The sequence below is a fragment of the Tremella mesenterica genome (assembly GCF_000271645.1).
Source record: "Tremella mesenterica DSM 1558 unplaced genomic scaffold TREMEscaffold_3, whole genome shotgun sequence".
NCBI classification, from domain to species: Eukaryota; Fungi; Basidiomycota; class Tremellomycetes; order Tremellales; family Tremellaceae; genus Tremella; species Tremella mesenterica.
Genome location: NW_006711227.1, coordinates 255,731 through 269,227, shown reverse-complemented (window position 1 = coordinate 269,227; position 13,497 = coordinate 255,731). Strand labels below are relative to the sequence as shown.

The 13,497-nt window shown below is 44.6% G+C and overlaps 5 protein-coding genes across 5 annotated transcripts; 2 read left to right on the top strand and 3 right to left on the bottom strand.

Moving 5' to 3' along the window:
* Window positions 1-193: 193 nt before the first annotated feature.
* Window positions 194-2,847, bottom strand: TREMEDRAFT_43114 (uncharacterized protein). The gene is made up of 8 exons (XM_007003270.1): window positions 2,787-2,847; window positions 2,715-2,739; window positions 2,463-2,609; window positions 2,257-2,377; window positions 2,064-2,210; window positions 1,097-1,892; window positions 622-960; window positions 194-336 (listed from the first exon to the last, which is right to left on the bottom strand). Exons 1-8 carry the CDS (start codon window positions 2,808-2,810, stop codon window positions 253-255), a joined length of 1,683 nt encoding a protein of 560 aa, XP_007003332.1. The 5' UTR covers window positions 2,811-2,847; the 3' UTR covers window positions 194-252.
* Window positions 2,848-3,004: 157 nt separating this feature from the next.
* On the top strand, window positions 3,005-4,142 carry TREMEDRAFT_43111 (uncharacterized protein; the record flags this gene model as incomplete). Its single annotated transcript, XM_007003269.1, has 12 exons — window positions 3,005-3,044; window positions 3,093-3,114; window positions 3,158-3,234; window positions 3,281-3,299; window positions 3,344-3,361; window positions 3,408-3,417; window positions 3,463-3,510; window positions 3,555-3,614; window positions 3,668-3,723; window positions 3,895-3,959; window positions 4,002-4,011; window positions 4,053-4,142. Coding segments are annotated over 12 exons (494 nt in total), but the record flags the coding sequence as incomplete, so codon positions are not given.
* A 439-nt stretch (window positions 4,143-4,581) lies between these two features.
* TREMEDRAFT_60887 (uncharacterized protein) lies at window positions 4,582-7,476 on the bottom strand (the record flags this gene model as incomplete). The annotated part of the gene is made up of 9 exons (XM_007003369.1): window positions 4,582-4,940; window positions 5,079-5,156; window positions 5,381-5,474; window positions 5,709-5,803; window positions 5,937-6,050; window positions 6,334-6,614; window positions 6,859-6,980; window positions 7,072-7,257; window positions 7,345-7,476. 9 exons carry the CDS (start codon window positions 7,474-7,476, stop codon window positions 4,582-4,584), a joined length of 1,461 nt encoding a protein of 486 aa, XP_007003431.1.
* Window positions 7,477-8,180: 704 nt separating this feature from the next.
* On the bottom strand, window positions 8,181-9,518 carry TREMEDRAFT_60886 (uncharacterized protein; the record flags this gene model as incomplete). Its single annotated transcript, XM_007003368.1, has 3 exons — window positions 8,181-8,812; window positions 8,958-9,036; window positions 9,141-9,518. The coding sequence occupies 3 exons, from the start codon at window positions 9,516-9,518 to the stop codon at window positions 8,181-8,183; spliced, it is 1,089 nt and encodes a 362-aa protein (XP_007003430.1).
* Window positions 9,519-9,737: 219 nt separating this feature from the next.
* TREMEDRAFT_56556 (uncharacterized protein) lies at window positions 9,738-11,267 on the top strand (the record flags this gene model as incomplete). The annotated part of the gene is made up of 3 exons (XM_007003321.1): window positions 9,738-10,026; window positions 10,245-10,473; window positions 10,823-11,267. Coding segments are annotated over exons 1-3 (488 nt in total), but the record flags the coding sequence as incomplete, so codon positions are not given.
* Window positions 11,268-13,497: the final 2,230 nt, after the last annotated feature.

Below are 13,497 nucleotides of genomic sequence, written 5' to 3'. Positions count from 1 at the left end.
GATTCTAACTCATCGAAAACCTTTTTTTGGGTTTGGTTTGGAGGAAGGTGTATGTTTATAGGTTCGTTGTGAAGTGATGAGGGAACATACATGTTTGGTGAGAGGATGCATCTTGATTGTAAGACCTGGATACGGTTGTGGGTTGTCAAGGTAGGACTAATCAAGTCGCAATATGCTAGTCTGAGGAAAAAATAACGCTACGTCGAATGCATGCAGATTGATTTCATTTTGATCCAACAACTCTCACACCCTTTATCGCCTAGGCATCCCACGACCTCTACCTCTCAACGCCCTCTGAGCAGCTCCTCGTGGTAGAGGAGGTCCTGCTTGTTGTTCCTATATATAAGCTTTAAACTGATCCGAGTAGCTGACCGCAACGAATAAGTAAACAAAGTCCAGTCGCGAGCGAGCCATGACCGTTAAACTTTGGTAAGGGAGGGAAAGGAGAAGCGACCATCGGATAGGGGAAAGAAGGGAAGAGAGTTCTGCTGGCGTCTTGTACAAGAAGATCAAGCGACATCTACCCAGTGACTGGTCCCACTGTCAGGGAATATGGGAGCTTTCATGAGAGGATGCAGTGAAAGGGAGGGAAATAATGTCAAGAAGGAAACGCGGGCTCACCTCGCTCTGAGGATTCCGGACAGTCTCATCCACACTCAAAATCAAACATGCCGCATCTATAGCACTTGACAAAGCGTTCGTCTTGACCAATGCTGGTTCCCAAACGAACCTTTTCATATTGTCCTGAACACCTTCAGATTCCACGTCTACACCTGCCCACAGATCGCCTTGAGCGTGACGCATACGAAGTTTGTTCAACACATCCGTCGCGTCTAAACCTGCGTTATCACATATCTGTCGAGGGATGATTTCGAGAGCTTTGGCCACGGCTCCGACTATGAGTTGTTGTTTGCCCATGATAGTACGAGAGTGACCGCGGAGGTATTTTGAGACTTCCATCTGAGACGTCAGCGACGGATCCCTCGCTGGTAAATTTTCCCTGAGACGGAAAGCAGCATCAATCGATCGAACACAATATTCGTGTCAAGGTTCGGGGACAGGGGATTTAGATATAAGCACGGAGAGAAATAATCACCTCGCAAGCACCACCTCCAGCGACGACCGAATTATTCTGAATCGCCCTTTTGACGATCATGATTGAATCATGCAGACTTCGTTCCACTTCCGCAATGAATTGCTCCGCCCCACCACGCAAGATGAGCGTACACGTCTTTGCGTGTGTGCAATCTTCGAACAAGTTGAACCTCTCTCCTCCGATCTGTTTCTCCTCAAACGACCCGCATTGACCCAAATGATGAGGTTCAATGTCCGAGCAAGTAGATTGGATGGATCCCCCAACAGCTTGAACGACTCTCTTCAAATCATCCGACGTCACACGTCCAGCACAAAAGATATCCCTATCGGCGAAATATTGAGTGGCCAGATCCCCAATGGGTAATTTGGACAAGACAACCTTTGCACCTGTAGCCACGATCGCTTCGAGTTTTTGGTAGATGATCCTCCATTCGGCATCAACAATGGCTTGATACTCTGATACTTCATTGACTCGAATTTCAGCATTGTCTTTTTCCGCTTTGAGCTCCAGTTCGACATTGAGACACAGCACTTTGGGGTTTTTGAACGATTTAGGCTGTTGTTCGAATCCGGCATAGGAAAAGGTTTTCTTGAATGCTACTCCTTTCACTAGCAAAGAGTCTTGCATGCCACCTCCCGGAACCTTTTTGACTCCGATGAGGGATTCGTCCAGTTCTGTCTGGTCGAGCGAGAGTACTGCGTCGACTACCATGTTGGCGAAGAAGGGAGTTTGAGAGTGGATGAGTTTAGAGGACATGGATGTTGATGCGCAGAGGTGGAGAAGTTCGCGGAATTTTCTCCTGATCAGTACATATACTGGTCAAGGGAATGAAATCCATCATGATGCTGGACGCGTGTATCTCGTTACACAGGATGAGGGCAAATATATGGCAGGAAAGTAAGATGTCGAAGAGGATATCAGCAAGGAATGAAAGGAAGAGGGAAGAAGATGACACGATCAGACTCACACAGCATCAGACTTATCAATAGTCACCGCTATCTCCTTGATCTTCTTTATAGCCAAATCCCTCGCCTGACGCAAACCTTTGATGATGACATGAACCCCTACACCTTCTTCGACATACGGTCTGACCTCTTTGAGTATTTCCGCTGCGCTGTTCTTTCAGCTTGATATTTGTTCCGATACAGCTGATGACTTACAGTAACACCACACTGGTAGTTCCATCTCCTACTTCTGCGTCTTGGGCACGGGCGATGTCCACTAAAGTCCTCGCAGCGGGATGTACCACGTCAAGTAGTTTCAAAATGGTAGCTCCGTCGTCTGTCCTGTCAATTTCTCTCCACCACACAAGATTTTATCTACTGTATTGTGATACATGAGAGAGTGAGAGGTGAGATTGACTTACTGGAGATAGTAGCTAGTCCTCGCTCATCTACGATGAGCTTGTCCATACCCCTAGGTCCGAGCGTGGTGGCCACCGTCTGAGATACAGCGAGACAAGCAGAGATGTTGGACAACAATTGAGGTGTTCCTTGGGACGTATCGGTACCCTCTGTTAAACGTCAATGATCTGCCAGACAACATCTAACATCGAGTTCCTTGCTTGCAGGTGAAAGGGAAGGAATGGGAAGGGGAATGATCAAAGAAGGATGTTCACCTCTGAGAAGGACCACGGTGGGTTGCTGATCATGTCAGTTCAATCTTGCAAGAGTACAGTGATATCACTCACCATCTGAGGTAATCTACCCTGCATCTTGAGTGTGTACGCTACTGTTCAACCTGTCGAGATGAGATACGAAAAGTTAAGTAAAGTCATCATTCCCTCAAGAGCTGAAGTTCGCGATGGAAGTTGTATGACGTGGCATTTCTCCCCTTTGAACCACTCACCCTACTCTCTCTCCTCTATGAGCCAGAGTTGTATATCCCACTTGTCATTCCTCCATACTACAATGTCAGAGCTTTGTCCACCATGGGCTTACTTCTTCGGGTCAGTCAAAACCTACCTCAATGCCTGAGAACACTAATTGACGGACAGATTCGCAGGAGTGACTTCTGCCGTACCTTTCCTTCCCTTTTCTCTGGTAGTGCTGATTTGGATAGATGGTTCTTTCCACCGTCGGAGCGGCATATGGAACGGCCAAAGCTGGGATCGGAATAGCTGGACTGGGTACATTCAGGTCAGCTCCTGTGCTTTTCGGTGCATCGATAAGCTGACTCTTGTAGACCTGAACTGATCATGAAGGTATTTCTCTTTTCCCTCCATTATCGTTTTCACTAACTCGGCAGTCATTGATTCCAGTCGTGGTGAGTTCTTTCGTACGATAGATTCTCATACAGAAGCTCATGTCAGATGTCAGGTAGTAAGCTCTCAGCCTCCGAGGTATGACCAAAGCTAAAAAAAATAGTCATAGCGGTTTATGGATTGGTAGTATCTGTCCTCATAGCTGGTTCAAGTGAGTCAACTCAGTTGTTGTTTGTCCAGAGGGCTGATAATTAGTATCACCATCTGAGACTTATTCTCTATTCGGGGGCTTCGTTCATCTCGCCGCTGGATTATGTGAGTTTCCCGCGAACAGTAAGTAGGTGAATTGAGGAGGGCTCATGTGGTAGCATGTGGGATGACGGGTCTTGCTGCGGGTTACGCGATAGGAATAGTTGGTGATGCTGTGAGCTCATTTCCTAATGCCCTTCTTCCAACCATACATTAATGTATCTCACCTTCTCATGTTTCCTCAGAGTTGTGTCTTCTCCCACCCGACGCTAGAGCACTCCAACCTCACTCCACGAGCACTATGTCCAAAGAGGTTCGGAATTTGGGAAGTAAGACTTACTCACAGTGCGTTCGAGCGTATGTGTACGAATCCAGAGTATTCGTATCCATGGTCCTCATTCTCATCTTTGCGTGAGTCGTCTTTGTAAATATAAGGGAGATGCTAATTTATAGAGAGGTCATAGTGAGCTATGTCGAGTGTCTTTTGAACGAGCTGACGGTCAGGGACTGTACGGATTGATAGTGGCTTTGATACTGAACACCACTGTACCTGGTGAAGCGGTCTGCGGTTGACTCATGTATACTTGGTATGTGAACTGAGGATGATACTGATCTTTCTTGGTTGACTCGTTTACGTTCCTCTTGTTGATGATTGACATCTTGACGAAGACTAGATGGGAAATACACTCTTCGCTATCAATCTGAGAGCAACAGCTCGGTCTTGATCTCTCATTGATACCCATACGATAACCCCTTGATCGAGCTGCCATCATTGAATTATACATCGTCATGTGCAATTCAATTCCCGATTCCATCAACACAAACACTGATTCTTTGCTGTCACAAGTCATATCGAGTTTGTTCTTTCAGTGGAATTCCAGTAAATTATCTCGCTCCTGCAGATGAAGAGAAAAGAGAATACAAAATAGTACAGTTTTCAACAAATTCATCTCAGATCTCATTAACTCTTCAAATTGTATACAATCTCAATTATACTCGATATTCATTTTCTCAACATCATTCTTCACTCTTTTCATTTTCCCAACCATCCGAGGGAAATAGCACCCGCTCCTCCATTCGAAACAGGATGAACGACACCTAATTCCTGTCTCAATTGTGCGATCTCAGGAGGGACGTTGACATCCGACCCATCGATTAGAGAAGTAGCAGAGACCAATGGGTTTGAAAGGATGTTAGAAATTGAAGAAGATAAAGAACCGGAGTTTAACGAACCGGAATTCGAGATGGATGAGATATCAGAGTTGGAATTGGAATTCGAGTTGGAGTTTGAAGATTCAGATCCGGATGCGGAAAAACCAAAGATTGAAGAACTGGAAATGATCTCTTCGGAAATGATGGTGACGCTTTCGTAAACTACGAAAGGTACGGGTCCTGAGGATTAGCATAGTGAGTAAAAACGAGGAAGGAGGGAATGACGTGCTGAGAGAAAAGAAAAAATGAGATGAGAGTGGAGGGGGTTCGGGGGAGGATTTATAGAAAAAGAGAGGAGAAAAGGAACAAAAGACTGACCAGCTACGATGACAGTTTCATCTTGGATCACAATGTTGACATCTAATTCTACATCACTGGAAACAATGGAAGCGAAGACTGGGTGTCAGTATTGGCGCGATATCGAAAATCATGAAAGCTGGGAAGAATCACGAGCGTCAGACAGCGTAAGGAAAGTTGGAGCCTCATAGAGAATTAGGGGAAAAGTCGAAAAGGATCTTGGGGCATGTGGAAGATTTCATGTAAGACGTAGAGGATAAGGGGTAGGTGTACAGGAGAAGGAAAAGGGGAGAGGAGTAGGAAGAGATATGAAATTTACTCACCTACACCATCGATTTTCTCAGGGATGATACATTTTGACATTGGCATGACGATTCCTTTGGTGTTACTTCCAGAGATGATGTTACAGAAGTATTTCTGGATGTTAAGTCTTACTCTTGACCTACTCCAGACAATGAGTGTAACCAGGGTCATTTCAACTACCACTGTTGACAGAGAATGGAGTGAAGCATTGTTGAGGATACTTCCACTCGACATCGATCGCTTCCTGTTTGTTGACTGGAAAGAAGGGAAGGGAAAAGATGAGAGGATGCAAGAATATGATAGTCGAAGTAAAGGGTATGTGAAGACGTGAAGTTAAGAAAAACTCACAGAAGTATCTTGACCTTGGAAAATAGACATATCGAAAGATAATTGAGTATTGACGGTAATAGTTTCAGTGTTGGTGATCGTAAGTGCTGTCGAAGCTGTTTTTGGTCAATAACATTCTTTTTCCAAGACAAGAAAGACGATAGACTGTTCTGAATACAACAGAGGGAAGAGGAAACAGGAAAGGGAAAGTGTAAAGGTGAAAAGAGGAGAGAGGAAAGAAAAACATACGAGTAATTCCTAACAATCCACCAAGATCACAACCTTTGACGAAAGGACTTAGCATGCCTAATACTTGTTGAGGTTCAAGAGGTACCGCGAATGGTGAAGAAGATGGGGAACTTGCTAAATATATCAGTTTCATGACATTCACCTTTGAAGCCATTCATCTACCATCTCACGCAATCGTCCGAAGTAAATTCTCACTTTCGAACCCATTACTTTTGACCTGATTCAAAAAGTCCAGAAGAAAGATGGTTTCTGACATGGGCTCAGGGGTTTGATAGGAGGGAAATCGTATCTAACTCTCTGGGGAAACAGGGAGGGGGGAAGAGAGTAAGACTGTGAGGCAGGAGGAGGTAAGGAGAGAGAAGAGACCAGCGGAAAAGAATGTAAAGATTCAACTCACCTCCGAGGAGATTGACCATAGAACTATGAACACCTTCCACAGCATGAATACTCAAAGCGGAAATTAACAATTCTTGATTTTCGACTAAAAGAGCTCCACCTTCATATGCTCCAACTCCTACAAGTTCGAAGATCCTAGCCGTCTCGATAAACGTTTGAACAGAGACCATTGCGGAAGAAAAATCGAAAGAACATTGACCGAGGGCGGAAATATCGATAGAAGCTTCTTGTGCGACACTTGTCAAAGTACTCAGATGAATGGATTCTTGTTCTTGAATAACACTGATTGTCAATTGAGATTTCTAGTATGGTATAATTGTCTATGGTTCTCATCCCTCCTTGGCGATTTCGACTCTTTCCTCAAATTTCCCGTCACCCAACATCCCATCACCCACATCTGAGGTACCTTTAGGACAGATGTGACACTTTTGGATGGGAGGAAATGATCAAGAAGGAAGATGTGTTTGATAATTGTGCTGATGTAAGGTAGTTGGTATGGGAGAGGTAGAGGAGAATAAGTACTCACGTAAGTTGTTCAATCACAGCATCACCATTCCTATATCCGAATTGTTCGAAATGATCCGACGAGAAAGTCTTCAAACCAACTTCGTAAAAGTTCGACTCGAGGGTTTCAGCAGCGAGAGCGAACTATTATTAACGATCATCTTTCATCTCTCTCACTTTCTTCCACTCCCAGTTCGAGAACGGAATAGTGGAATAGCGAAAGTAGGTGACTTACCAAGATGACAGTTTCGTCATTTTTCGAAAAGCCACTTCCAGATCCACTTTCGCTGTTACTACTCTCCGAGCTACTATTGCTTTCACTACCTTTACTATCGTTGCTACCACTTTCACCACCACCACCACCACCGCTATTCTCGCTACTACCGCCTTCGCTACTAGTGTTGTTACTCGACGAGTTCGACTTTACATCAACTTGGTTCATACTCGGAAGGAAGAAACAACTCACCTCGGAAGACAAAGTCGAATTGCCAACACTTTCACTACTTACCGTACTATTTCCCCCTTCTCCCATACTGACCGAAGTGTCATTTCCACCTTTACGACCGATAAGGATTGGCGAGGCGTTCACTTGGATCCCTGCCAGCAGGGGAAGAACAGCGATAAGAGTCTTGAAAAGCATTGTGACTTTGTTATTCGTATTATTTCTTTTCGTGTAATAAGATGAAGACGATCACAGACCGAATGGAAAATTAGACAAAGATGAAGAAGATAAGACGAGATCAACTCTAGACTTGGGCCGACCTGCGACGAGTAAAAGGGAGAAGATATTAGAAGGCAAGTAAGTGGATGAGTAGGAGACAGAAGAGTTGAGGGTATTTATACATGTCTGACAGGAGAGGGGATCGTACGAGTTGTAGGGATGAATGAGAGGCGATGAGAGATCGTATCATCAACCGAAGAGACGTCGTTAGTTACCTCTCTAATCCGTTGTCAGATTTTATCTTGACTCCCGATTGGTCGATAGGCACCGATACGTAGCTTGGTGCACTTAGCGTGATATCAAGACTTGGCGACGACCGGAAATATTGGTGAGACGCCGGTCGTCAAGGATGAGCATATTGACGGTGTTTCGGTCGTTCGGTCGTACGGGTGTTGGCTACGTCGCTATGAAGAGATGTCAACTCGTCTTGCATGCTAGGTGAGTCAATGAGGAGACGAGCTGTGTCAGAAGTGAAGTTTTGATATAGGACCATATGTTACATACAATTCCGGAATACCTTTCTCCGGACTCATACTACTCATGCAGACATGTCGAAACTCCATCTCCTGAGTCATAGTTTCGTGAAGGAGGTCGGATCCGGGATCAATCAACGAATGAAAGAATCATTGAGGAAGCTCGAAAACCCTCATGACACCTCTATCCAAGTGAACATCCGCACTTGGTACACCGGCATCCTCCTCAATACCCTGTTGTTGAAGTCCCACAACGTCCAAAAGACTATGTCCTTGGCCCATATCCCATTCGTACTCCTCACCTACCCCATTCTCCTCTCCCATATCATCCCCTTCTTCATTATCTTCCCGTTGTATCTCTCCTTCCCTGTTTTGAGATTCTGACGTTCTATTACGATCTTCATGTTGTCGGATGACCTCCATAAATTGAGCGCGATTATGTTTCAAACGCATTTCTCTGACTAAATATCCCGGAAACTTTCTCGGTCTACCTCGAGCACGTTGGATACCCATGGCTTTGTCTTGTTTCCGTTGTTCGTATTCTGCTTGATCTTCTGGCAGACGGGTTTTAAGAGGACGACCTCTTGGTTTCGAAGGCGGTTTGGGTGGTTTCACTTTGATCTCGGCGAATGGTTTGGGTTTGTTTCTCGAACCTTTTGGTCGACCGCGTCCGCGTTTAGAAGGAATGGTGGAAGGTCCGGCTTCAGCGTTTGAAGAGGAGTCGGGGTGGGGATCTATGAGGTAAGGTGATTGAGGGTCTTGTAATCCTTGAAGCAGTGCGTCTGAGTAATTTAGCAGGTGTTCGCATGCATGAAAGCCAGTGGATTCCGAAGAGGAGAATGCACAACAGAAGTGAGAAACTGCTCCATGAGGGCGATCATGTGCAACGTCGCAGGGGTGGAATGTGGAATGGTGAAATGGACTCACGGTATTCTCCACTGGTCAAATCGTCTAATGTGCTTTGCAGAGATTGATGCAGGGCTTCTTCTTCGACACCGGTGGTATCCTAAGTATCAGTATATTCCTATGGCCCTCCGTCTTCATCTATTATTTCGCAATAGGAAGCAGACGAAGGAGAATCAGAAGCAAAGTGAGGGTGACGATATCCACCTGTTCGGCCTGTTGTTGTTCTCTCCTATGAGTATCCTGCGCCCTGGTCAAAGAATTGACTATTTCCCTCAAAGCAGGATCTATATCTTCTCCTTCCATAGCCAAAGCCGAATGATCTATCCCCGGTCCTATCTCCTCTCCAATTGTCCCCTCCTCGACCCCTCCATCCTGCTCTTGAACTGAAGTAGGTTGAAGCGTGTTCGGGTCCAATCGGCTACCAGTCCGTACATGATTGACGACCTGTTCGATCTGAAAGAGACTGGGATCTATAGGAGGTGGTGGTTGAGGTTTTGAGAGTTGAGCGAGTGAAGGATCTATTGGACCTAATGTTGTTATGTTGAAATGTGATGGTTGAGTGGACATGACGAGTGGAGGCATCTTGGGAAGAAAACGAGAAAAAGAAAAACATTCAAAAGACGGCGGTGAGGGGTTCTTGTGGGACTTAACGCCGATGAATCGCCGATATGAGTATGAATGTGGCAGGTCGGAGGATCAAGCCGGAATCGTCCGTCCATGTTGAAGAACAAGCCCTTAGCGGCGATACGATTTCCCTCTTTTTAACACTCACATTCACACTCTTACTTTTTAACTCTATATCTTACTTTCACAGCGTTCAATAGCCCCAGCGAATCCTCACTTATCAAGACAACCTACACTACAGTCAAGGTCAAGAGTCATAAGGAAAACGTGTTCAATATGCAAGCAGTCCGAGCTACTCCTATCCCTTCTTCTTCACGCACTATCACACTCCCCGATCCACCAGCCGCACCTTCCACATCAAGTACAGTCGGCGTCTTGAAACTTCGTGGAGCAGGAAGGAAAGGGAAAGTCGTTTGGTCAGAAGGTACTGTGGATAATGAACATTTAGGAAGGAAAAAATCAAAGAGTAAGTATCAATCACCGCTCCCTTGTCTTTCACTATTCAGGAAGTATATTCTATAACCTTCCTCGAGTTTCTTTGGACTCGCCACCCTCCTCAAGTCCTATCTGTATACCCTTCTCACTACGAATATCTATTTCAAGGATGACCTCATTCTTGTGAAAGTCATTGTGGATTTCAATGACGGCAATAGAGACAGATCAGATTGAAAGTTGACAAATCAGTATGTTGTATATATCATAAACCCAGAGCATATGATGAATCTTCTTCAGAAAGTTCAGAATCAGATTGTGATTCTCATTCTCATTCTCACTCTCACTCTCGACCCACACCGAATAGTGGAAAGAAAGATGGGACGGGATCGGGACAAGGTACGAAACGACGTGATGCTCCTGGGACACAAGTGGAAGAGAGTTCGGAATCCGAGGGAGGTGCGGGGGATGGGAAAGCCAGGTGGGTCTGCGTTTTCTTTTTGTGACCTCATCCATGATTTATTCCACCGGCTTTCTTGACGTCTTTCCAATCGTCTCGTTGAACGACTAATCTCGTCCTCACTTTTCCTGGTTTTAATTGTCACCTGGTCTAAAGGTCAATTGTGCTTTCCGTCATTGTGATCTCCTTTCACCCGTCTTTTCTCTCACACCTAGCTCCTTCTTCCATAATTCGTCATCTCATACTCTCTCTCCATCCCCCCACTCAGGCAATCCTGAAAAGTCTGCAAATGCCAATCATATTTTGAAAAGCGAATAATACTTCCATTGATCTCTCATATGCTTCTTTCTGGATCAAAACTAACTTACAGACCAATGAAAGGCAAGAACAAACCCAAAAAAAGACCTTCAAACGACCCCAGTCCTTCAAGCGGAGATAACAAAGACGGTCCCAAAGGATCACAACCTCAAGCAAATAAATACGATTATCATCCTCCTTCCCACTCTCATTCGCAAAACCCTCAATAATATCCTTTCGATTTCATACCTCTACTCTCCAGCATCTTTGACTGCTTTCATTTCCCAGACTCGGGTCCTAAAGCTTTCGACTCCGTGCGAGCACTTTGTCCTTGCGCCGTTGAGGCTCGAGAGGATTTGTTGTCTAGGGGGGTAACTTTTGATTCTTTTTCGAACATTTGCATGGAGGTATCAAGTCTCTCGAGGGGTTTTTTGAAATCGCCAGGGCTGTTGGGGTACATGTATCAGTTCATATGATGTGGTTGACAATTCATGCATTTCTTTGTATCCTGTTGTTTTACAATCTTGAACTCAATAGTCATCGATAACCAGTCTGATCTCGCCATGTGTATGTGACGAGTGATGAGTTAAATGGATGACTGCAGAAATCTTTCAAAGACGAATAATTCTATATGTATAATGTACAATACAGCACACCGGCAATCCTTTCGCACCTTCAGACCCTTCCGTACATCATGCCCCATTCCATCAACATTCATATAGACAAGATGAGGAGAGGGAAGAGGAGTGAGTATAAGGAGGAAGAAGAGGATGAGTATGAGCATGAGTATCATGAGGAGTAGAAACAGGTATTCAAACGATATAATCATCTCCCAACAATCCCCAACTTACTTTCTTCAACATCTACCATCAAACATTCCATTCCTAACACTAACCATCTTTCCAACCCTTCTGACAATTCTTTCCCTCTAAACCTGAGGTTCATAGCTTGGTTCAGACGATCTCGTAGGATACGTACTGCCACAAGAGTCTTTGGTGGAAGACGATAACGAAGTTTACGATCTATGATCAAGGATGATGATGGGATCTGAGATATCAACTTTTTGGTTCTTTACGAATATCATCATATCTTTACGGTCTTATCCATTCCCAAGATTAGGTCAAATAACCAGGAAATGTATGTTCACTTGAAACACGGTGCTGAACTGAAAATGGAATGTGTAGTATCGATGATATATACAGAGATAGAGAATACACCTTAAGCACTGACGAACGATACACGCTCAAGCTTTGATCTTCACAATACGATGGAGGAAAGGCACCAAATTCCCAAGGGATAAAAAAGGTGGAGAGAAGGATCAGAAAGGACAAAAGGAACGGAGAATGAAGAAGAACATCGGGGACGGAGAAAGAAAAGAACACACCTTTATATCCAATTGATCACCACACATCATAACTAAAGTTTTCTCATTTATCGGACTTATTTCCCATGCGTACAATTTCTTACTTCTCATCAAAGTGAAATAAATCAAATGTGTACCTAACTCTGAGCGGGGGACGCCAAAGTTTACAGAACTGGGATGCTACGAATCAACTTTATTCATTTTTCTCTCTTCTCTCTCTTCTCCTCAAACTTGTGCCCTCCCTGTCTCTCATTCACTCAACACTTGTGCGCATCTCTCATTGGATCGACCTGTCGCTCTGCCTCTACGATTGTCTTGTGTATCAAGACGACTTGGTTACAAGTCAAGAGGAACCTTTCACATCCCGCGGAACTCGAACAGTCTGTCATGCGACTGAAATTTCGTCGATGGAGAAAAGGGGTATGAGGGCCTACGGGGCGAAGGCTCAAAATGACTCACAATGGAAACAGGCTGTTGATTGGTGATACTTCTCAAACCATTGCCATCCACTACCAACACCTTGGGATATAATCCCGCAGCCAAGGCAGCATTCAATATTTGTGGTTTGTCATGATTTATATTTAAAACAGCAGGGATGGTGATGAATCGGGTTCTGAATGTGTTTTTGGAGAACCTGGCGCTATACATCAGCTAAATCGAATAATCTTCTGTTCTGTTCCACTCAGTCCGACGACGGGACATCATACTCGTGTTGACATGTTTGTCCGGTATAGATGTGAGGAATCAATTGTGTCGTCCATCCCAGGTTACTGGTCTCGTGAAGCTCGTAGTCGAGCGCAAAGTTGTGATAAGAAAGACTCAGATTTGATCAAGTAGCACGCGTGGATGATGAGAGATACGTAAGAAGAAAAATGGAAAGAGCGAAAATGAAAAACATACGAAAACATTTCTATCTTCTTCTCCTGAGATACACTCACGAACCCCGAATCTACCAGATAACCTAATAATTGTTGACGTAATTCTTCAATCTGTTGTAGGTTCTATCCATGAGTCAACGAACCGCAGGGAGAGGGGGATACGTACCTGATGAGATATGTAATTCTTCTTACAAAATGTTCGAACGTAGTTTGTGTTATCGGAAGCTCTACGCCAAGCGTTGAAGACGTTGATGAGGGTGAGGAAGTCGCTATTGTCTACAATGTCAGCGTCAGACGTTTTTCACCTCCCCTAGAAATTACTCCAGATAACTTTATGTGATGCACCCCAACAACATGGAAAGAAATGCTCGGCGAGTGGTCACGAGATCTTGACAGGACAGGCGATGGGAGGGTATTAGATGTAATGTGGTACTCCATAGAAGGGAAGATGACAGGAGATCGTAAGCGTAAGCAATGAGGAACGAAGCGATATGCTAGTGGGGAAAA